The 25,856-nt window shown below is 37.0% G+C and overlaps 1 protein-coding gene across 7 annotated transcripts in view; it reads right to left on the reverse strand.

Moving 5' to 3' along the window:
* Nrg3 (neuregulin 3) overlaps nt 1-25,856 on the reverse strand; it is a 1,124,474-nt gene that overhangs the window by 657,040 nt on the left and 441,578 nt on the right. For all 7 annotated transcript variants that reach the window (XM_052190679.1, XM_052190683.1, XM_052190681.1 and 4 more), the window contains exon 2: nt 10,364-10,493. In XM_052190679.1, coding sequence (XP_052046639.1) covers nt 10,364-10,493 — 130 coding nt within the window. The remainder of the gene's footprint in view (nt 1-10,363; nt 10,494-25,856) is intronic.

Here is a 25,856-nt window from a genome sequence, read left to right on the forward strand (position 1 = left end):
GCTGGATATGTAGCAGAGGATTGCCTTACCTGGCATTTCTGGGAGGGAAGACTTTGTTTTGTGGAGGCTTAATGCATCAGGATAGGGGAATGCTAGGGGAATGAGGCAGAAGTGGTAGGCAGGTGGGGGAACACCCTCATAGAGGCAGGGGAGAGTGAGGAGGGGATAGGGGGCTTGTGGAGGGGAAACTGGGAAGGGGATAACATTTGAAACATAAATAAATAAAATAACCAATAAAAATATAAAAAAATACAAAGAAGAGGGATCAGTGGAAATGTTCAGCCTGAAGATACTGGAGTTAGTACTTGCCTGTTGAGTCCAAAAGACTGATATTTTGGCTTATGCTATGACACACTTGCTATTTCTAACCTAGGAAATACATCAGTACATGACTGTATCTCTGTATATGGAGGTCTTATAGTGTCTTTCAACCTTTCTAGGAGCCAGTAGCTCCCAAGAAGAAGTAGTTACCTGTCAATTCCCATGTTTGGGTGTTGTGGTAAATGTGTGTGCAAGACCTCAAGCAGAGCTGCCCACAGAGGGGGTGGTGAGGGAGAATTGTTCTGTTTCATATATTTTGTAAGAACTGTGGAATGGGAGAATTCCTGTAACACAGGTCTTCCTCACTCTTCTTCATTCTTCCATGTCTACTGTTTGGAAAATGATGCTTGATTTGAAAAGGTGCTACTGAAACCCTATCAGTCATTACTGTTCTTGAAAATGATAGACAGGAATCAGTTTTCTTCATATCTGATAATGGGACTCAAGGGGAGCCCTAAAAACAAGGTTCTCTGTGTACACAGGCTCTGAGCATATATAAAGATACTACAAGACAAATCCATGGCTGTGCAAATAGGGCCAAACAACTGGGAGGACAGAGGATGTAGCTTCCTACTAATATATCCTACTCAAGTTCCAACTCATGGTGCTTATTCCCTGCTACTCTTCGAATGATTCTACAAAGCAGTAACATTTCTGCAACTTAGCAGATGAAAATGTGAGTCACAGAGAAGATAAATACTTTGCCATTCTGTTAGTGAAAGGTAGATGCTGACTCCAATGAGTCAGACCTTATGGGAATCACTAAAGCATAACAAAACAAAACAAAATACCAAAGAGAAATTATTTTACATATCTTCAAGGACATAAGAATCTATATTTTACTTACTTTTTCTAAAGAGGAGTAATTTTTAGATAGTCACTTTATTTTCATTATACACACACACACACACACACACACACACACTGAAACTTGAGGTTTCATGGCGTTGTGAGTTATATGATGTGGGTGCTGACAACTGAAACAGAACTTAGGCCCTCTGTAAGAGCAGTCAGTGCTTTCAAGCCACGGAGCCATTTATTCAACTGTTAATTAAAGCCTGAGTGAGAGAAGATGCACCTAACCCTGGAGAGACTTGAGGCTCCAGGGAATGGGGATGTCTGGTGGGGTGGGGGTGGGGATGGGAATGGGGTTTGGGGGGCTTGGGGATGTCCTCAATTAAATAAAATTAAAATATATATAATCATCAAATGGAAAAAATATTAAAATAATCCATTGAACTATAGATCTTCCTGATTTCCTCAGGGTGCTACAAGGAAAATTTGATTGAGTCACGTGACAGTTACATTCCAGGCTCTATCAGCTGGAACAGCACTGCATTGGTTTTAGGAGTGTGTTAATTAACAGCACTATCATCAGACATTAGAGACAGACCCCAAATCAATTGGATCATTTTGCAGACCACACAGTAACAATGCTTTGTACGTTCATTTCATGTTTTCCAGCTCACATTCACATGTATGATACTTTAATGACACTGCCAGAAAATGTCATGTCCATCCACATTCCACAGCTGACAAATGAGGTGGGGCGGGGAACTTGTCACATTTCTAATGACAATCTTAGTTTGTAACCTCACAATGGAAGATAACAAAGAGTAACTTATCCAAAGCAATGTACCATCTTCCAGTGATCTGGGATGGCACTTGGACTGGCCATTACCTCTTTGTATTCAACATTGAATTATCCAACATTTCAAATATTTTCCATTTTGTTTCTTCTGCACGGTTTGAAAAATTAGCTAAACCATATAGGATTTCAGTCACTTTGTATTCTGAACACTAAAGCACACAACTAGCCAAACCTTGGAAAAAACTATTTTGAAAAAGAATAAAGAAAGCAAAGAGTTCATTTTATTGAATCATATATTTTCCATGAATGGAGTCATTATTTTTTAATCTGTATATCTTTGCACTGAAGTCAAGTTTTCTCCAAAACGAAAAAAAAAAAAAAGTCAACAGGCTATTCTACTGCTTCACAGAACTGCAAAGTCAACACTCATTTCATGTTAATAATACAATCATGGCATCATGGCAGGTTAGATTGATTAAGAAAATAAAATTATCTTTTTCTCTAATTGCTAGAAATTCAATACAAAAAGAACTGGAGAAAGTCAAGAAATGGATGAGCAGGAGAAATTATGGAACACTGCTAATTTTCTCAGGTACCGAAATTGTAACAGTAAGCCTAAGGACTCGGAATGCTGGAAGTTCCCTGAGTTTCCCCATTCCATTCTAAACTGAAGACTTCTTTTATAAGGCTAATGACATCTATAAAATATCTTTCACATGACTTATGCAAATATGGTATTGGTGCTTTTGGTTATAAGCAAATAAAGAGAAATCAAAGAGAAGGCATTCTTCTACACACAAGTACACACATACACATGCATATACACGTGCACACCCATGTGTACACTGATATAAAACTATTAAGCATCATGCTTCCATACTATGCTTTTAATATTAAATACTTTATCAGTCTTTTAGGGTAGGTATTCATCTTCAGTTTTTAAATAGTGGACAGAAAACTTTGGCTGAATAACTTTTGAAAATGCTACCCAGTCAGTAGAAAGTTGTATGAAACTTTAATCCTAGACTTTTACCATTTACTACCCCAATTTATTTCCCATTCCATAAACTCTGACTAACACTAGGAAACTAAAATTTGATGCAATAGAAAAAGCAAATTAAAAATGTGAAAGTTTTAAAAGTGGAAGTCCTTGGGCTGAGAAGATGTGGCAGATGCCTGTGATCCCTCACTTGGGAGGCAGAAGCAGGCAGATCTTTGAGTATGTGGCCAGTCTAGTCTACAGAGCTAGTTCTAGGACAGCCAAGGCTATACAAAGAATCTGTTCTGAAACAGCAAAAAAGGAAAAGAAAGTGTGAGTTCTCGTTTCAGCTAAAGTAGACAATTACGTCAGAAAGCATTAAAATGAGCTGTGAGACTTGAAAAATTCTACTCCTTCTCAGATTTATTTACCATGTCTTTTGTGTAACTTTGAAGTCTATGGACATACAAAATGAGGGAAAACATAAAGAGGCAAGGGACTCTGAATGTCCTGAAATTGTGATATCACACATATTTGTTTGCTGTGAGTTAATGAGCCTATCTTGACAGTCTCCATTCATAGAGAAGAATTATTACAATTCAGTGCATTTCTTCTGACCAAGAGCAATCAGTAGGTCACCTGTTCTAGGCATGGATACTGCAAATTACACAAATCACATGTGGGCCATGGCAATTGTGGGATTATGGGCATTTCTTTGATGAACCTGAAAGTTGTTTTCATCTTGTTATTAACCCCATCCTACAGGAGCTCTATGGCTGAGGGTGTATTTTTCAAGCATAGCAGCCTCCAGCCTCTCTTCCCTTGTCGATACCTTTCAGAGATGTGTGCCAGAACCCCATTTTCACTCTGACTTTCTTCAACCACAGGGAATCATTATCCACTACTCTCAGAGCATTTACTGGAGAACCATTTGATAAAGAGGATCATCGCTATCCTGAAGAGCTAATGGACCGACAAAGTGACAGAGCAAAGATCTCGCCAGGCTAGTCCTGTAATTTTATATATTAGAGCACAGAGATATTGTTGTACTGTTCTCAATCAATTGCCACAAAGCTGGGAGCTTTGGTTTCAAAGCCTCCTCAGGAAGAATGAGACACAGCAATGTGGAGCAAGGTCTCCAGAGCTCCCCTTTGCATTCTAGCTGCTGCCTTCCCTCTCCAGCTCCAACTTGCACTTCACTTCACTGCTGTGTGTCCAACAGCCCTCCAGTGCCAGTTAGTGAAGGAGCTGACAGATTTCTTTTCAGATGACTCAGGCATCTTCAAATCAATAGATTTCCAAAATGATCAGGTTCGGTCAAGTCCAGGCCAAATGTGATTGTTTCCAACCTTTGAAAAAAATCTACCCCTCTCCAGAGAAGACAGGTGTAACATTTAATGAGCTTCAACTCAACAAAGCCACTGGCTTTGGAAGCAAATTTTCCTATTGAAAACATTAGGTTCATTCAGATGTCTAGCAACATTAGTGACAAATGGCTACCTCCTTCATACTAATACAATGTTTATAGATGCTGCTTTCCAAGTGCTATTGTTTTCTAGATATGACCTGAAAATAACTTCTCTTCAAAATTATTTAAGATATCTTTGGAGACGCGTCCTCTATGGTCTCTTTTCCATTTCCTTTAAGATAATGTCTTTTAGTTACTATATTCACTTACATGACTCTCAAAATATGATATAAAGACTACCTGTAAATTATTAACAAGATGCAGCAGGCACATTCAAAGAGAACTGATACTAGTTTAATCTGAAACTGCCTAACTGAAAGTTCTGCTATCAGACTAATGATAGTGAAATATAATGACATCGACTTAGCAGAGACAGGGATACTCTGTATCTCTTAATGGAAAAGTCAGAAATGTCTTAAGCCAGGTGTTCCAGGAAGTAAATACATGTAATATACAGAGACCTTAGAAAACAGATACAATTTTAGCAAGAAAATAATTACAAACCTTTCCCTGTCTATTCACTCAGCTGCTTGAGATGAACACAATATCATATTTATATCATATTGTGTGGTTTTATCTTATATTCTAATTCTCACACACAGCATAACAAAATGAACACTCTTACCCTCTTAAAGAGTTTGGAGATCATCACTAATTGAACAGATACTTTCAAATGTATGTGCATATTTAAACTCAGACCTTACTTGTTTTTTCTTTTGGTAATGATAAATAAAAATTTGGGGGGACATTCTTAAATATAATTCACCACATAAGTTTCTATGGGCCACACTCTTAAAATAGAGACTTTTGAATAAATTGAAACAACTTTTGTGAAAATTATATGTTTAACAATGGGAAATTATATGTTTAACTTCTGGGAAAATTTGAAGAATACTTATAAACAGAATTTACTTTTAATAATCCCTAAATACATGTTAAGCAAGAATCAAGCAATGCCCATCCTCCCAAGAGAAAATGACAAGTTCCATCTCTGGTGAGGTCAGGCTGGTACTCTTGTATTCACTTACTATCTAAATTCATCTGAGGGAACTACTACGTTATGCCCCTTTCTCCACTCTCTCGATTGAATTTGATTTAATCTCATCCTTAGTATATTATGGAACATCTAATAGCTGTTAAGATTTTGCAATAGTAGCTGGCCAGTTCTCTCATATCTTTTGGTGTTGTTTTTTATATATATATATTTTTTAAAAAAATGCTGTTTCAATTGTTCAGATTTAAAGCAATGCTACACATAGTTTTTTCTTTCATTATTTTCCTTGTTCAAATGTCCATTTAGTTGCAGGCATGAATAAATATGAAGGTTTATTTTTCTTTCTCAGGCTTCACTTATTTACTTTTACATTAACGTTTGCCATCACCAATTAGCCTTTTATATATAAAGTAAGGAAAACTATATGCTTATGGGTTTTGTTTACCTGAGAACCATCTATTGAGCAACCAGTCCCTCATGTTTTACTGGATCACATCCTTGTTTTATAGGATGACCCATAAAACCATGGGGCTCTTCCCATTAATTAGTGTGTGGATGATATCTGACTTCATAATACATCTCAGTTTAGAAGAATCAATAGAATTTTTTATTTACATTTTTCACATTTATATCCTCCTGAGAAATTATTATTCTAATATTTTAGTAGTTATTTAAACATTCAATAAATGTATACATTTAATAAATGTATTTTATATGATTAAATATTTAATATTTAATGCTTCCCTGAAATCTTTATAAAAATTGATAAGATGAAATATTTCAAAAGAATAATCATGATGACTTTTCCTCAAGCTATCCTTATGATAACACTTTTCCATTTGATATAGTTTTTTTCTTGTTTACTTTTTGAGTCAGACTTTCACTGTGTAGCCTTGGATGAACTATAGCTAGCTATATAAACTGGGCTGGCCTATAACCCAGAAATCCTTCTGAGTCTGCCTCTAGAGTGCTGGGATTGCAGGCATGTGTCACCACACCAAGATCTGAATGAAAATATGGGTTGTTTGATGAACTGTACTTTGAATGTCTACTGCATGCTTTGTTACTAGCTCTTTGTTATCAAGGAAAGAGGATTGATTGTGTCAGGGTGAGGGTGCTTCTTACAACATGGAAAGAGAGTTGTTATCATTTGTTGTAACAGTGCAACTTTTAAAAAGCCAAGAAAATATCATAATTGATCTCATATTTTGATTTACACAGTATCTTGTAACTGACAAAACAAATTAGAAATTTGATAGAGATACATGCATTTATATTGATCTTCAAACACACTAAATGGGAATTTATTTTACTTGAAACATTTTCCAGTACCTAACATATCCTAAAGATGCCACCAGTGTCATGCCAGTCACCCTGAAGTACTTTGTATTATTTTTGATATTTCCTAAGTATGAAATATTTCTTAAGTATGAAGCATCCTATTTCTGCAAACCCATCATAAAGTGCAGTCAGTGCCACTTGAGTTTTATTTCATTTCTGGATGTATTTATTCAACAGGAACTTGGTTGTAGAATGTGTTTACTAAACATTTACAAAACAGGGGAAGAGTGAATGAAATGCTACTTAAGTAGAGTGTGACACAGATGGAATATTATTAATTCTTGCTCCAGAAATTTTAAGTGTGGCTGATGCAGGAACAAATGTGTGCCTCTTATTCATAGCAAATCTTGGGAGATGAATAGCAGGCATGTGTGCTATGGGGTATTCACAGCAAGGACTGGGAGATGAATAGCAGGCACACATGATATATGACTTATTCATTCTCACCAGTAAGAGATTTATAGACTAGGTGTCTATTAACACACTTGAGTTCGAATTCCATATGAGGCTGGTCTTTTGTCATGATTAGCTATGTTGTCAATCTATATTAAATAACAATTTGTCTGAACCAAAATATTCAAGAATTACGGAGACCGAAGGACCAAGTATTATAGATACTTCTAGTTGAGATGCAAAAAATCGCCAAAGTATGAGGCACAAAATTTAGATAGGCACAGTTATTTATACAGAAAAAAAGATTACCCTTCTGAACATGAGACCTGATCCTACAGGCTAAGCTGGGTTTCAATAAGTTCCTGTGGTCAACTTTTAATTTTCAATGGCCTAGAATGTGAGCATGCTTGTGGACAGGTTATCTTTACTTATGTGCTTCCTTTTTTTTTTTTTTTTTTTTTTTTTTTTTTTCTTCTGGCAACCTAGGGGTTGACTTCCCCAGGGCTTCAGGTTGTGAGGCAAGCAATCTGGCACCATTTTCCAAACCAAAGTGAAGTTAACAGAAAGTCACAGAGTGTAATGTAATGTACTAACTGGTGTCCATGGAAGAAGAAGACGTATAGACTCTGACATCTACAAAGGAGACACAATGAGAAGGCAGAGGGAGAATATGTTCTGTAGACTCAAAAGACCTCAAAAGAAACCAACCACAATGTTGCCTCAATCACTGATCTTTAATCTGCCTAATTGAAAGAACACAGATTTCAGTTGCAAATCTATATAGTCTGTGATACATGACTTTAGAAGTGCTAGAAAATTAAAGCACCATAGAAGCATGGAATCAAATAAGGGACAGTAGCAACAAGAAAAATGTGGAAGAATAGGGGCCAAAACTGAAAAGAAATTTAGTAACAGGGAGGGTGAAGTCGATACGATCTACATAGGACACTGAACATGGTAGTTGAATAATGTATGCATATATGGAAATGCCAATAACCCCAATTAGCCTCAATAATTTGCACAATTAATATCTCTAAAATAAAAATTTTAAAATGAAGACTAACACAGTCATAAATTTAAGGAATTAGTAAGACCATATGTTTAAAAATGCTTTGAATCATTCTGTTCCTTTCTGTATACTCAGCTTTAGAACAGATGACTCACGGTAACATACATTGGTTGGGTTAAATCTGATCCGACTTTGTGGTAAAGCACCATCAAAGAAAATTTCCCATTAGTGGTTTCTTCTAATTCATCTCTTCTTTAGAGGACAAGGGAGTCAGCTTTAATTGACAGCCCTATTTGTTTTTATTCCTATTACTATAACAATGTATATGGTGCGAAGTAACTTGTAAAATAAGGTTTATGGTTATCTTGACAGGAGACACAAACAAGATGGTGCCATTATCCCATGGATCACTGCCTGCATCACACTGTGGTAGAGAAACGAAGAAGGAACTGGCCAGAGATAAAAGGGTGCACATGGGACCATTGTTGAGAGGAAGGAAAGAAGTTGGGTTGTTATTATTCATAACAACCTGATCCTTAGGAAACATATCCTCTCTTATTGAATTTGACACACTCTTGCAGATAATGTTAATCTATTCATAAGGGTGGGACTTTTCTGACCTACTTACCTAGTTACTAGTATCTGACTCTTTAAGGCCATCATCTCAATCAATGCACTGAGGACTATGTGTCTAGCCTATGACTGTCTGGTCAGAAACCCTGGCACCAACCATAGTACTACTTTCCACACCATGACCTCATGATGTGGATTAGGTTAATTTTGAGTGGCTAAAAGACACTAGACAGACACCAGGTTCTGAAAAGCACGCCCACCTCTTTTGCTTGTGGAGATTAAAGTCACTTGTTATGTTTCTTACCAGCATTGTCAGGAGCATAACAAATGCAGAAAAAGTGTGGGATGAAATCATTCCTACATTTCCTCATTCGTCACTCGGTGTGAGAATGTAGAAATGACATGAGCACTTTCTAATCGAAGTAGTTTCAAAAGATAGAGAAGGGGGCATGCAACTTAAAAGGTCAGCCACATTGATGGTGAGTGTCCAAGGGGCCTAGGTGGAGAACCACTGCCTTCTCTTTGCTCTGATGCAGGCAAGAGATTTTCTACTACCATTGATCCATTCTTTCACACCTCTAGCTCTGTCTGCAGTACCCACCCATCCTCCTCATGAACTCACGGTTGTTCATCAACCAAGGCAGATTGGCTCTCATATTCTAAACCGACATCTAAAAGACACATTGTTCTGAATCATCTTAATAAAACGACATGGGAATAAAGTTTTATAAAGCAACAGAGAGAAAAAAGTCACAATTTCCATGCTTCATGATTCAGCATAATTAATTTAATAACTGTGTCATATGAGAAGAGTAAATAAAGGAGAGGGAAGGGTTGTGGATACATATGGTCACTGAAGCATGTACAATTGCAAGGAAAAACAAATTACCAGGGTAGTGCTGGAAATAAAAGCATGGTGGGAAATATCTTTTGGATGCTAATTTGATTCTTCTATTGAGCCTTAAAGTGGCAGTGTCTCAGAGTATGCTGTTTATCTCCCCTTGCCTGTATTTTTAGCGGTTATATAACCTGGTGTCTCTGAAAACCAATTAAACACCTTCCTGAATCTACTGGGAATTTTCCTTACGTGCTTCTCTACCCAGGCTCTTGCAGGACGATCATTTCATTTCCAACATCTTGCTGCAGAGCAGATTCTCATTGCAGGTGTTTTCCAAAAAAAAAATAAAGGATGAAATTAATAAGTGTGGGCAGCATCATAATAAAACGTAGCTCTCTCTGGACACAGGTGCAGCCTCTGGGGTTTCCTTCACATTCAACACTAACACTTTCTCTAGGATGAACAGTTTGTATCTCTCACTGAAGTCCATACACTTGCAAGAAAGGATTATCTCCGAGGAAAGGATTATTTCTGACTGCTACTGCACAACCGTGGATCTCAAGCCATAAACAGGAGCTTCAGAGAATAAATAATTATCTCAACAAAATTGGCAGATAGGAAGGAAATCTTCTTTGACCTATTAGGCAAAACACAATCACCTTTATTGTATTTCTATTATTTCTTTATTTCCTCAAACAAGAACAAGATATGCACCTTGTTCCTTTCAAATCAATCTCTCCACTAAAACAGCATCCCTGTGCACACCCAGAAGCTGTGTTGTTGAGACAGGCTACTACCGTCCACCTCAGGTCCTCAAGGAGAGTCTACACTTTAAATTATTGTTGCAGGGGCTTACCGACAGTGCTTATGGGATCCTGTCAGGGTCTCAATCACAAAGCATTCACCATCATTGAGACAATATGCCAGGTCCTTGTCTCGACAGGGTTTGAAGTGCTCTGATCGTTCTGTGGAGTATGTTGTAGTATCTGAAGAGGAGAGAAAAGAGGGAGATGCTGTTGACATATATTCTAACACATGCCACTTCTATCATTAGCTTAGCTGTGAGTCCAGGGTTACACATAGGAAATAACAATGGGGATTGGAGACATAGGAAGATAAAGGCTCTCCAAAACAAACAACTTCTGTTTTCTAAATCTTCCTTCCAGCAAAGATCTGTTGTCATTCAGGGCAGTATGAGCTACATAGCCACACAGAATTCACCTTGCTTTCTGTGAGAAATAATTGATATTTTGGAGCTCTAAGCAGATGACTTTTCTAACTATTGAAGGATGTTCTTAATTCGTGACTGGCTACTTAACTTCTCCTTTAATTTCTTATTATCCATTGATTGGTGTTCACTGATCACTGCTTTAAAAGCAGCTTTTCATTAATATAACCTACGGCAGAAAAAATAAGATCCTTATTTTTATAATCAGTGGTTTTAACAAGCAACAGATTCAGAGTGCAATACAATGGCAAAGCAATTACAATCAATTAATTTCCATCTGACAATAGCTGTCTCCTGGGGTTCCCATTCAATTCAACCAATGACATTGCTATCACAGTGAGAATCATCTGTCAGCTTGTTACAGAGGATCAGAGACCCCAGGAAGTGGCTCTGAAAAAGACCCAGGTATGAGTAGGGTATGAGTAGTGGGGAATGCCCCCCTTAGCATGTATTGGAGGAATATACACCCACAGCTGAGAAAAATCACAGAATTAACTTAACACACTTTGAACTGGGTTCCAAATGAATGTTATGATTATTTTGTAAATCTCTACATGAAGAAGCATGACAGAGTGCTGGAATTGATATTCCTATGACTAAATCAACTGAAATTATCAGTGGATTTAAAATCTGAGCATTTACCAAGGAAATTTCTACAGTGCAATATTAACATCATACTACTCAATGAAAAACAAAGGCATGGGATGATGCTAAAACATATGCCTTGCAATAAAAGGGTTTTCTCTTAAATAATCATGCCAAGAATATAGATTGATAGGTGACAAGATCAGACTGCTACATAACCTTTGAAACCACCTAAATAAGCTATTGTTAAATAAGTAACATAAAGAATGCTAAAATAACCATTAGTTAGGCTTTCTATAATTATACTCACATGTAGTCTAAAATAAAATAGTAGGCATAATGGATAACACCATATATATATATATATATGTGTGTGTGTGTGTGTGTGTGTGTGTGATATATATATATCACAAATCATTAGACATGCCATCATATAAAACACAAAATAGCAGGATCTTCTGGAAGTGAGGTGCCCAGTTTTCAGAGGAACTGCCAGACTGATTTCCAGAGTAGTTGTACCAATTTGCAACCCCACCAGCAATGGAGAGGTGTTCCTCTTTCTCCACACCCTCTCCAACACCTGCTGTCTCCTGAATTTTTAATCTTAGCCATTCTGACTGGTGTAAGATGAAATCTCAGGGTTGTTTTAATTTGCATTTCCCTAATGATTAATGAAGTTGAGCATTTTTTAAGATGCTTCTCCGCCATCCGAAGTTCTTCAGGTGAGAATTCTTTGTTTAACTCTGTACCCCATTTTTTAATAGGGTTGTTTGGTTTTCTGGAGTCTAACTTCTTGAGTTCTTTATATATATTGGATATTAGCCCTCTTTCTGATGTAGAATTGGTGAAGATCTTTTCCCAATTTGTTGGTTGCCGATTTGTGCTCTTTATGGTGTCCTTTGCCTTATAGAAACTTTGTAATTTTATGAGGTCCCATTTGTCAATTCTTGCTCTTAGAGCATACGCTATTGGTGTTCTGTTCAGAATCTTTCTCCCTGTTCCGATGTCCTCAAGTCTGGCGGTTCCTCCGAAAACTGGGCACCTCACTTCCAGAAGATCCTGCTATACCACTCCTGGGCATATACCCAGAAGATTCCCCACCATGTAATAAGGATACATGCTTTACTATGTTCGTAGCAGCCCTATTTATAATTGCCAGATGCTGGAAAGAACCCAGGTATCCCTCAACAGAAGAGTGGATGCAAAAAAATGTGGTATATCTACACAATGGAGTACTATTCAGCCATTAGAAACAATGAATTCATGAAATTCTTAGGCAAATGGATGGAGCTAGAGAACATCATACTAAGTGAGGTAACCCAGACTCAAAAGGTGAATCATGGTATACACTCACTGATAAGTGGATATTAACCTAGAAAACTGGAATACCCAAAACACAATCCACACATCAAATGAGGTACAAGAAGAAAGGAGGAGTGGTCCCTGGTTCTGGAAAGACTCAGTGAAGCAGTATTCGGCAAAACCAGAACGGGGAAGTGGGAAGGGGTGGGTGGGAGGACAGGGGAAGAGAAGGGGGCTTACGGGACTTTCGGGCAGTGGGGGGCTAGAAAAAGGGAAATCATTTGAAATGTAAATAAATTATATCGAATAAAAAAAAAAAGAAGAATTGAGTTGGGATTTTGATGGGCTTGCACTGAATCTATAGATTGCTTTTGACAAGATGGCCATTTTAAAAAAAACACACAAAATAAACATCAAGTATCAAATACAATTTATTATATTGTCTCTATGCCATAAAGTAGCATGCTAGATAAGATCTAACTTCAGTTCTTTAAGTTAAGTCCTTGGCACTTATCTATGAGTCTAGCAAAATACCACATAAGAATCATCTCAAAGACATTTTTTTCACTCATTCTTGCTTCTACTTTAGGTCTCTGAGTCATCCAGCTTCTGGATCCTGGGCATTCTTTTTATAAAAGTTGATGAGAGCAGATATAGAGACCCACAGTCAAACATTAAGCAGAGCTTGGGAAACCCAACTGAAGAGGCAGAGGACAGATTGTCGGAATCAGAGGGTTCAAGGAAATCAGAAGAACATGGCCCACAGAATTAAAGAAGCAGGGCTCATAGAGGTACACAGAAGCTGAAGCATCAACCATGGAACCTGAATGTATCTGTGCAAATTCCCCTGTGTACATCCTGTGCTTGTCTAGCTTGGAGTAGACCACTAACAGTGGGAGTGCAGGTGTTTCTGACCCTTGCCTGCTTATGAGACCCTCTTTGTCCTACTTGTTTGCCTGATCCATATGTGATATTAGAGTTTATGCCTACTCTTATTGGTTTGTTATGCTTCATTTAGATGATAATCGCTGGGAGGCCTTCTCTTCTTTTAAGGTAATAAGGAGAAGTAGATCTGAAAGAGGGCAAAGGTTTAGGGGATTCTAAAAGGAGGGGAAGAAAGAGAGGTTACAGGCAAGATGAATGTGAGAATAAGGAAGAAGAAGAAGAGGAGGAGGAGGAGGAGCAAAAGAAGAAGAGAAGGAGGAGAATAAGAAGAGGAGGAGGAAGAAGATGAGGATGAGGAAGAAGAGAAGGAGGAAAAAGAGGAGGAGGAGGAAGAGGAGGAGGAGGAAGAGGAGGAGGAGCAGGAGGAGGAAGAGAAGGAGGAGGAAGAGAAGGAGGAGGAAGAGGAGGAGGAGAAGAAGAAGAGGAAGAGGAAGAGGAAGAGGAAGAGGAAGAGGAAGAGGAAGAAGAAGAAGAAGAAGAAGAAGAAGAAGAAGAAGAAGAAGAAGAAGAAGAAGAAGAAGAAGAAGAAGAAGAAGAAGAAGAAGAAGAAGAAGAAGAAGAAACGACTAACTATATGGAGATTAAAAAATAATAGAAGTAAAAAGAAGTTAAATTCTTGTGTTAGATCAGCGACCATTCTCATCTATAACTTAGCCAATACTTTTGGGACATATTTATAGTTTTAAAAATCGCAGTACTATAAGATAATTCAATAAACTAAGCTGACTATAAAGTATGTGGTATAATTTAGCACATACTTAATCAACTTTATTACTGGAAACATAATTTGATAATTTTAACAAATTTAAATACATTTTTATTATAAGACTGAAAGTGTTGATAAATTAATACTCGCATGAATTCACATTTTCCATTAAAGGGTCTTTGGTAGGGTCATACTCAATGGAGGCTTATTTTTAGATTTCTCTATGTTCCTTCCATCTCTTCATGAGTATTACATATGACAAGACTGAGAAAACCTGAGAACAATAGGTTTACACCCCTCTGACCCTTCATATTTCACGGATGGTTCAACAAGCAGATGAAGAAGTAGATATTTACAGACTGAAGTATAAGTTTAGGCTTGAGCATTTTTTATGTTTATGCTGAAAAGTGTGAATGCATATTTTTTGTCATCTGAAAACATAAACTCAAGGACTAGATAGATGGTTCTGTGGTTAAAAGCACTTGATACTCCTGCAGAAAACCTGTATTCCCTTCCCAAAACATACATGGAGGCTAACAACTATATATAACTTCAGTACTAGGGTATTCAATATCATTTTCTGACCTTTCACAGGGAGCATTTATAGATATATGCAAGAATACACCCATGTACTTAGGATGAAATAAACAAAGAACAAGCTCTTATAAAACACCTGGACAACTAAATATCCAGAAATTCAGTCTTTTTTAAATTTTTGTTTTCTTTTCTGCATTCTTTGTTTATATTCCAAATGATTTCCCTTTTCCTGGTTACCCCCTCCCCATAAGCCCTCTTCCCTCCTCCCATTTCCCCTCCCACTTCTCTGTTCTCCCAGTCCTCTACACTGCTGCATCAAGCCTTTCCAGGACCAGGGCCCTCTCCTTCCTTCTTCTTGGGAATCATTTGATATGTGAATTGTGTCTTGCGTATTCAGAGCTTCTGGGTTAATATCCATTTATCTCTGACTGCATTCCATGTGTGTTCTTTCGTGATTGGGCTACCTCACTTAGGATGATATTTTCCAGCTCCAACTATTTGCCTAAGAATTTCATGAATTCATTGTTTTTAATTGCTGAGTAGTATTCCATTGTGTAAATGTACCACATTTTCTGTATCCATTCCTCAGTTGTCCCAAACCACAGCTCTTTGGAGACTAAGACAGGAAGGAAGACTGAAAATTCAAGGCCAGCATGGGCAATATAATGAGACTCACTTTTAACAACAATAACAAGAACAAAACTTATAAACAATTTAAAATTTAGCTAAAGCACAATGAATTTCTAAAAGGAAGGAGAAGTTAATTTCTAGAGGTGAGAGAAAAAGGTTAAGAAATCAAAACAAAACAATAATTTGGAATGAATTCTAAGAGGGAATCATGGAGGGAAGAGGAAGTGTAAGGCTTTCAAGGGTGTTAAGATCTTCCAAGGTTAAGGACAACAGGCCAAGATGTAAGGGACAGAAGTCATGTTAAGGAACTTGCCTACAGGGATTTTACAATTATCTGAATCACTCATCTGGCACTTGGTTCATGTAGTTTAATATGTTTTCCTATTTTTATGGGTTTTGGTCTCTCTCCCCAAGGAAGTCAGAGAGAATACTTCTATTTTTTTTCACATTTGTATTCTTTCCTCTCCATGTAGCACACATAGTAAGTAATCAGTACAGTAATTAAACACACTGTGGGAAGTAGTAGTAGTTAATTCATTAAAAGCAAAATGGGAAGAAAATGTACGGCTGCAAGACAGGAATCCCTGCAGATTTTGCAATGAAAGCTAATTTATTAATGGCTAAGAAAATGGTTCCTTTCCCCCTAAGTACTGTATTGAACTTGAGTGTCACTTAGGGAGGGTTTCTATGTTCCAAACACAATACTGCCCACAATGGGAAACCATATTTCTGTTGCAGGAGCAAGAATGTTAAATTGTCTATTGCAGATAATAATTGCAATAGACAGCCAAGGAAGGAGAGGGCTGAGTTCAGGCTCTAGCTGTTTCTGAGTTATCCCAAAAGATCAGCGTGTGATTTTACTGTCAGAGGAAGGAAACTTCTGGCAAGAAGGTCACCTGAGGAAGGAAAGAGATGGGGCAGAGGAAAGACTGGATAAATCCTTCATATTCCTGGTTGGCAAAGGACACCATGTACAAGAAGTTTTTCTCTTCTTTCTTAAAGTTCATTACTTGACAGGTCTCTAGCGGGAGTTAAGATTGCAGTGAATAGTTCCAATGGTTTAAAATTCTCAAAATACTTTTCAGGTGAGAAAAGTGATTTGCATATATTCTTTATCTCTGGAAAACTCTTCCAGGGCAGTCATTTACCTGAAAGAAACCAGCTTCATATATTGAAATTCCCTCTCGAATCTTCCACTTACTTGGGACTCAGGAAGAAACACTACTGTGAGATTGATTTATAAAATATTTAATACAGTGTTGTTTGAAAGGAAAACGCACTATTACTCAGCTGGCAAGAGGCAAAGATAGCTTTTTTCCTCACTATGATCAGAGATCAGGCAATTGTTCTCTTTGCTAGTGTAGGGACAATGGAAATGCTGGGACAAACTCTTTTAGGTTCATTTGAGTAATCGGACTGCTGAGAGGATTGAAGACTCTTGATGTATCCTAAAGACACCAATTCTCACAGCAAGTGTAGAGAAACCCCCTTTAAAATTTGCATGGCATATCTACTACCTTTGATGCTGAGACAAGTAGATTGCGTATCTGAGGCCAGGTTCAGGCTACACTGGAGGATTCTATGATAAAAAAAATAGCAAATAAAGAAGAAAGGAAAGAGGGAAGAAGTTAAGGGGAGACATTTATGGTGGGGGTTGGGGGAGCGGAAAGAGAAAGAAAACTTCCTCTGTTTCAGCTTAAATAAACCTACACTGGGCATAGCATGTTTGCTGTAGTAAATTTACTTTGTAATTGGATGATTTATCATGAAAGTCAATATTTAACCTTTCACCTATATACCAGTACATATTTAAACACATGGCTTCCACCATGATGACAATTATAGGGACTGTTGTTGAAGCTCTTGCATTTTTGTATTTATTTTTTTGTAAAAAATATCTGTGCTCTTCAAATCCCATTACTGAGAAAAAAATACTATGTTCCCAACTCTCTCTAAATCCAATGACAGCTTAGTTTATGTTTTCTCATCTTCTTTCAATCTCTCTGTACCATGTCTACCTTCATTACTCCCCTCTTGCTCTTTGGTTTTTGCCAACACTGCCTCATTTAACCTATATTTAAAATCTAGATTACCAAAGACTTGTCTTTAAATTACTTCTAAATCATATCTAAAATCATTATTGGTCAAGCATCTTTGTGATAACATTGGATTTTCTTTATTCTTTTTCTTTCTTTTTCTTCTCTTTTTAATCTTAATGCTTGATCAATGAAGGTTGAAAGCCTGAAAATCTTTGTCTTTGGCATCAGGCTTCATTATTCTTATCTTTACTTCTAGATTCAGTGTCCACAATATGGCCTGCTTTACAATATGGCTTCGCTCTGGCCAGGATTTTATGTCTCTTCTTTCTTCTACTAGTTCTCTAGGGCTTTGCTACCCGGTGCGGTTTTCAAACTACCATAATTTGAGTAATCTGCAGGTGACTGGGCTAGACATGGGAAATCATGAGAGCCATACCAGACCTACTGCACTGGAAGCAATTAGGATGTTCCTGGGTAGTGTATTCGTAGGTGCTTGCCCTGTATCCTGGGCTCTGAGCATTAGGTGCTCTTGACGACCTTATCTATTAGCATCTATTTGTCAGTAGTTGGCAGTTAACTACCTTTAGCACAGAAGTTTCTCAGAGATCCAGCCTGCTTACCTTTCATCCCAATAATCATCTGCAGTGTACCACAAGATTAATCTGCACTAAACTTGTCTTTCAAAAGGATCAACCTTGAAAATATAAGACTCATCTAATTTGACACCATTGACTCAACTGTGATTTCAGAATCCTAGGAGCACCCTTTAAAAAATACTCTATAGGCAGTCATAAATCACTGGTAATTTGCCTCTGATCTTGTGACTTTACTACTCTAAGATGAATTACACTAAAATGTATGCAGGATATAAGCTTGATTGAAGTCTTATCCCACTTTCTGGGCTAGAGGATGATATTGTACTTCCAAGCAAATAATCCCAAGAAACAAGTGGGAGTGACCATCCTAATATCCAATAAAATAGAATTTCAACCACAAGTTATCAAGCAAGATGGGGAAGGACACTTCATATTCACCAAAGGAAAAATCCATCAAGAGAAATTCTCAATTCTGAATATCTATGTTCCTAATGCAAGGGCACCCACATTCATAAAATAAACTTTAATAAAGCTCTAAACACACACTGAGCTTCACACAATAATAGAGGGAGACTTCAATGTACCACTCTCACCAGTGGTCAGATCATTGAAACAGAAACTAAACAGAGACAAAGTGAAACTAATAGAAGTTATGAACCAAATGGATTTAACACATATGTACAGAACGTTTCACCCTAAAATAAATATAATTTCTACTGATCACCACATAATATCTTTTCCCAAACTGTGACAATATAATTGGACACAAAACAAGCCTTAACGAGTACAAGGAGATTAAAATAATCCTATGCACCCTATCAGATCACCACAGACTAAGGCTAGAATTCAATAACAAAAAACACTAAAAAACCCATATACCCATGGAAACAGAACATCTCTCTACTCAATGATAACTTGGTCAGATAAGAAATAAAGAAAGAAATTAAAGATTGCCTAGAATGCAATGAAAATGAAGGCACAGCATACTCAAACTTATGGAACACAATGAAAGCAGTGCTAAAAGGAATTCATAGTACTGTGTCCTTCCAAAGAAATGTGCGATATCTTACATTAGCAACTTAACACTACACCTGAAAGATCTAGAACAAAAAAGAAGGAAACATACTCAAGACAAGTAGAAGGCAGTAGATAATCCTACTAAGGCCAGAAATCAGTTAGAAACAAGAGAATGATAAAAAGAATCAACAAAATCAAAAACTGGTTCTTTGAGAAGATCAACAAGATAGATAAAACCTTAATCAAACTAACTAAAGCACACAGAGACAGTATAAAAATTAGCAAAATCAGAAATGAAAAGGGAGATATAATAACAGAAACTGAGGAAATTTAAAAGATCATTAGATATTACTACATAAGTCTTTACTCAAGAAAACTGGAAAGTATATATGAAATGGATGACTTTCTAGACAGATAACCATGTACTAAAGCTAAGCCAAGAGCAGGTAAACTATTTAAACAGTCGCATATCCCCTAAGGAAATAGAAGTCATTAAAACTTCCCAACCAAAAAAAAAAAAAAAAAAAAAAAAAAAAAAAAAAAAAAAAAAAAAAGCTCATGGCCTGGTGGCTTTAGTGCAGAATTCTAACAGACATTCAAAGAAGAGCTAAAAGAAACACTCCTCAAACTATTTTATACAAGAGAAACAGAAACTACCTACTTAATTAGAACACTACATAATACACTCTATAAAGCCATAGTTACTCTGATACCAAATCCACAGAAGGACCCAACAAAGAAAGAATTTCAGACCAATTTAACTTATGAATATCTATGCAAAAATAATAAAATCCTAGCAAACCAAATCCAAGAACATATAAAAACCATCATTCACACAATCAAGTAAGCTTTATTCCAGAGATGCAGGGATGGCTCAATACAGGAAAAATCCATTAATGCAATGAACTATATAAACAACCTCAAAGAAAAAAATCACATGATAGTCTCATTATATGGGGGGAAAAGCATTTGACAAAATACAACACCACTTCATGTTACAAATATTGGAAAGATCAGGAATTCAACATCCATAACTAAAAATAATAAAAGCAATATACATCAAAGCAACAGCCAATATCAAATTAAATGGAGAGATACTTGAAGCAATCCTACTAAAATCAGGAAATAGACAAGACTGTGACTCTCTCCGTCTTTATTCAACACACTACTTAAAGTTATAGCCTGAGTGATAAGACAATAAGTATAGCTTAAAGAGATACAAACTGGCAAAGAAGAAGTCAAGGTATCAATATTTGCAGATGATATGTTAGTATATATAAGTGACCCCAAAAATTCTACCAGACACCTTCTAAAGCTGATAAACAACTTCAGCAAAGTGGAAGGATATAAAATTAACCCAAACAAATCAGTAGCCTTCTGTCTTAGTCAGAGTTTTTCTATTCCTGCACAAAACATCATGACCAAAAAGCAAGTTAAGGAGGAAAGGATTTATTCAGCGTACCCTTCCACACATTGCCGTTTATCACCAAAGGAAGTCAGGATTGGAACTCAAGCAGGTCAGGAAGCAGGAACAGATGCAGAGGCCATGGAGGGATGTTACTTACTGACCTGCTTCCCCTGGTTTGTTCAGCTTGCTTTCTTATAGAACCCAGTACTACCAGCCCAAGGATGGCACCACCCACAATGGGCCCTCCCATCCTTGATCACTAATTGAGAAAATGCCTTATAGTTAGATATCATGGGGATATTTACTCAAGGGAGGCTCCTTTCTCTGTGATAACTCCAATTTGCGCAAGTTGACGCACATACTAGCCAGTACACCTCCCTTTATACAAATAATAAATGTGATGAAAAAGAAAATATGGAAATAACATGTTTCACAGTAATCTCAAAAAATATAAAATAATAATATAGCTTGGTATAGCTATAACAAAAAGTGAAAGATCTGTATGACAAGAACTTCAAGTCTCTCAAGAGAGAAATCAAAAAAGATCTCAGAAGCTGGAAAAATCTCTTATCCTTGTGAATTGGTAGGATTATCATAGTAAAAATATCCATCCTACCAAAAGCAATCTACAGATTCAATGCAATCCCCATCAAAATTCCAACACAATTCTTTACAGACAGGTAAAGAACAACTATCTATTTTATATGGTAAAACAAAAAACTTAGGTCAGTGAAAACAATTCTTAACAATAAAACAACTTCTGGGGGATATCACTATTCCTGAATTCAAGCTTTACTACAGAGCTATAGTGATAAAAACACATGGTATTGGTACCAAGACAGACAGGTCAATCAATGGAATATAATTGAAGACCTGGAAAAGAACCCCACATGCTTATGGATGCTTGATCTTGTAGACATAGAGGCAAAAAACATACAATGGAAAAAAGAAAGCATCTTAAATAAATGGTCGTGGTCTAACTGCCAGTCTGTGAAGAAAAAATGAAAAGAGATCCGTATTTATCACCTTGAACAATGCTCAGATCCAAGTGAATCAAGAACCTTAACATAAATACACTAAATCCAATAGATGAGAAATTTGAATAGAACCTTGAACTCATTGGCATATAGGGAAATTTCCTGGACAGAACTCCAGTGCCTCGGGCTCTAAGATCAAGAATTAATAAATGGGGCATAATGAAAATTAATAACTTCTATAAAGCAAAAGATACTCTCAGTAGGACAAATTTGCAATCTACAGACTGGGAAAAATAATCTTCAGTAATGCCCCATCTGATAAAGGACTAATATCCAAAATATATATAAAGAACTCAAGAAGATAATCTGCAAAAAACACAAATAACCCAATTAATAAATGGGGTACAGAGCTCAACAGAGAATTTACAACAGAAGATTCTCAAATAGCCTAGAAGCAATTAAAATATAATCAAAAACCGTAGTCATCAGGAAAATGTAAATCAAAATGATCTTACACCAATCAGAATGGCTAAGATCAAAAACTCAGGTAACAGCACATGCTGGCAAAGATATGAAGAAGGAAGAACACTTCTTCATAGCTTGTGGGATGGAAAACTGATACAACCACTCTGGAAATCAATCTGACACTTCCTCAGAAAAATAGAAATAGAATTACCTGGAGACTGAGCCATACCACTCTTGGGCATATACCCAAAAGATGTCCAACCATAAAACAGGGCATGTGCTCTCAGATACTGAGCCACCAAGCAGGCAGCATACAGAAGCTGGTTCAAGACCCCTGGGGGATGCCTTGTCTGGTCTCAGTGGAAGAAGGGACTTGAATCTCCAGGGAGGGGATAGGCCTGGTTGTAGAAGGAGCACCCTTTTGGAGACAGGGGTGAAGAGGAATAAGATGAGGAACTGTGGGAGTGTGAGAGAAGGGGAGTTATTATAATAATAATAACAATAATAATATCAAAAAAGAAAACAGAAAAATGAGCAGTTTCATTTTTAAAACATTTTTATATTTCTTGGTTCAAGAACTTCTCCAATTTTAAATTTGTTTATATATACAGAGGATATCAAAGCTACTTAATATGTGGCATTGTCATGATAGTTATAAGTAGATCTGTAAGTAAATATATCATAAGTCAGGTAGCAGTGCTCTCTGCAACCCTTTTATCTGCATATACTTATCACCAAGTATGTATATTTGAAGAAAAGTCTGAAACTGTGAGAACTGTTAGGGAGTAGGAGCTGTAGGTGGGTTCAAAAATAAAACAGAAAGTAGCAGATTTCAGGAAGCTCTATTTATTTATTTTTCTTCAAAATTTCTTTTCATTCTCTTATGTCTTAGAAATAGTGTCTAAACATTGACATCATTCTCTAAAAGTCACCATAAAGTGAGCACATTCACTTTATTTAAAAAGCCTTGGTTTTCCTTTGAATAGTCCTGACCTCTGGTTGAATCTTTTAACTATTTAGAAGTGTGGGCTTTACCTTCAGTATATGGGGCATGATGCAGTCAGGAGCACTGCAGTTTACATGGAACCGGGTTCTCCATTTTTGCTAACTACATTAATATCATAGAATAAGTAGAAAAATTGATGAGAGTTTGTGTATAAATTAGAACATGAAGAAAAGACAAAAGGAAAGAGCTTTCAAAAGAAACAGTCATGGTTACCTTGTAGAACAGTTGTTCCAACTGCATTCAAAACCAAATCTAATCAAAACAATTGAACAAAAACAGATCAAAAATCATACTAAAGATCTCTAAACAGCCAATAGTAGCTCAAGTAGATGGATGACATCTTCAAGATATCTTGAGTTCCTAGGAGAGCTAGCATGTTCCTAGATATACAACAGAAGGTAAAGAAATGTCAAGAAAAAAAAAACAGTTGAAAAGCATATTTGAAGAGAGAAAATATAAGCCTAAACTTAAAGTGATAGGATAAAAAAAAAATAAAGGGACACAAGAAAGACACTAAAAGTTAAAAGAACATTAATGATGAGTAATAGAACCTTTCCATATAGAAACTAGGGAAGAGGAGGAGAAAGAGAAACGGAGGAGAAGGTAAAGGAGAAGAAAATTGTTATTAAAAATTACTGGAAAATACAGTGTTAACTCCTAAAATGCTAATGTGTTTATTTGCAATGAAGTGGCATTCACACAATTAGTAAGTCATTTATCATTTTGACAGCATACAAGTCTTTGGGACAGAGAGTCAGGTTATGAGATTCTTCAAATCTCTTATTTCACTTCCTTTACAACCTCAGTTTCAGGTATGATATTCTCCTTCTTTAAAGACTGGGTTGGTCTTATCTTAAGCAAAGGAGGAACCAAAACTGGACTCCATACTTTGCCCTGATATTGATTTTATTGGTTATTTTATTTACTTACATTTCAAATGTTGTCTCCCCTCTCAGTCTCCACTCTGCAAAACCCCCATTCTATCCCGCTTCCCCTTTGTCTCTATGAGGCTGCTCCTTCACCCACCTACTCACTCCTGCCTGACTGCTTTAGCATGCCCCTCTGCTGGGACATCAAGCCTCTACAGGACCAAGGACCTCCCTTCCCATTGATGCCAGACAAGGCAATCCTCTGCTACACTTGTAGCTGGAGTCATGGACTCCTTGTATGTGTAATCTTTGGTTGGTGGTTTAGCCCCTAGGAGTTCTGGAGTTCCTGTTAATTGATTTTGTTGTTTTTCCTATAGTATTGCAATCTGCTTCAGTTCTTTCATTCCTTCCCCTATCTCTTTCATTGGGGTCTCTAGGCTCAGTTCAATGGTCAGATGTGAGTCTCTACATCTCTATTAGTTAGGTTCTGGCAGAGCCTCTCAGGGGACAGCCATACAAGGTTCCTGTCAGCAAGTGCTTCTTGGCATCAGCAGTAGTATATGGGTTTGGTGTTTGCAGGCAGGATGGATCCCCAGGTGGGGCTGTCTCTGGATGACCTTCCCTTCAGTCTCTGCTCCACTTCAGTATCCTTCCTCTACTTAAAGGACAAACAGACTGAGCAAGAAATTAGGGAAATGACACACTTCACAATAGTCACAAATAATATAAAATATTTTGATGTGACTCTAAACAAACAAGTGAAAGTTTTGAATGAACTCAAGTCTCTCAAGAAAGAAATTGAAGAAGACCTCAGAAGATGGAAAGTTCTCCCATGCTAATGGATCAGCAGGATTAGCATAGTAAACATAGCCATCTTACCAAACGCAATCTACAAATTCAATGCAATCCTCATCAAACTTCCAACTCAGTTCCTCACAGAGATAGAGCAATTCTCAAATTCATCTGTAATAACAAAAAACTCAGGATAGGGAAAACAACTCACAACAATAAAAGAAATGGGGGAAACACCACCCCTGTGCTAAAGTTGTACTACAGAGCAATAGTGATAAAAATCAACTGGTATTGGTACAGAGATAGACTTTGTACTTTCATCTGTGTATCTGGAATCATGTGTTTTGTAGTAGACTTCTGAAGGCCTGGAATCATATCCTAACATTGCTGCTCACAGACATGTAGGACATCAATAAATGGAATGAATGAAACCAGAATAATTCATTGGGTTTCTTAAAGCCTACATGAGTAAAGAGAAAAAATTCACTTGCAGTGACCTTGATATGGTCATCCGAAGCTACCATTTTCTTTTGTTTCCTCCCTTTAGTTAAATAAGTTAGCATTTACTGTATACCTCATTCTTCATGATGCCAATAGTGCCAATTTGCCATTGAGTATTTATTGTAACCTACTAAGAACTACATGATTTCTTGAGGTGGTAATGGGAAAACTAGATCAGAGAAAACAAGGGGCTATATTAAGGGACTACTGGGCAACTGCAAATGCTCCATGCTCCGTGTATGTTCCACTGAGCCTTGAGTAGAAATGGGGTACACAAACATTTTCTTAACACATGGTGCCTGTTCTCCTCTAAACACGTGCTTGGAGACACCAACTAGGACTTAAATATTCTAAAGAATAAAGAAAACATTCACAGACTAGATCCTATATTTCTTATTTGCTATTAAACTGGCAGATCACCTATCATCAGAAACAAAATGACATCACAAGTACTGGACATAACTCTATTGTTGCACAAATTTCAGAAAGAGATATTACACCTGTCTGTGTTACTCTGTAAAACAATATTTTAAGGTTCTGCCTTTGCCATGGAGAGAAGGGGATTTCTTCAGAGGAGAGTCCCTTAGTAATCTTTGGAGGTATAGACAAGAGATGTAGGGTCAGAATATATGCTACACCATAAAAAATGTCTATACATATCATCTGACCCCTGTTTCAAAGATGCCCATTGACTTCATAAAGCTATTATTTATTTTTCATGATTATGCATAAAATTATTTATTGTG

The sequence above is a fragment of the Apodemus sylvaticus genome, chromosome 8, assembly GCF_947179515.1.
Source record: "Apodemus sylvaticus chromosome 8, mApoSyl1.1, whole genome shotgun sequence".
Classification (NCBI taxonomy): domain Eukaryota; kingdom Metazoa; phylum Chordata; class Mammalia; order Rodentia; family Muridae; genus Apodemus; species Apodemus sylvaticus.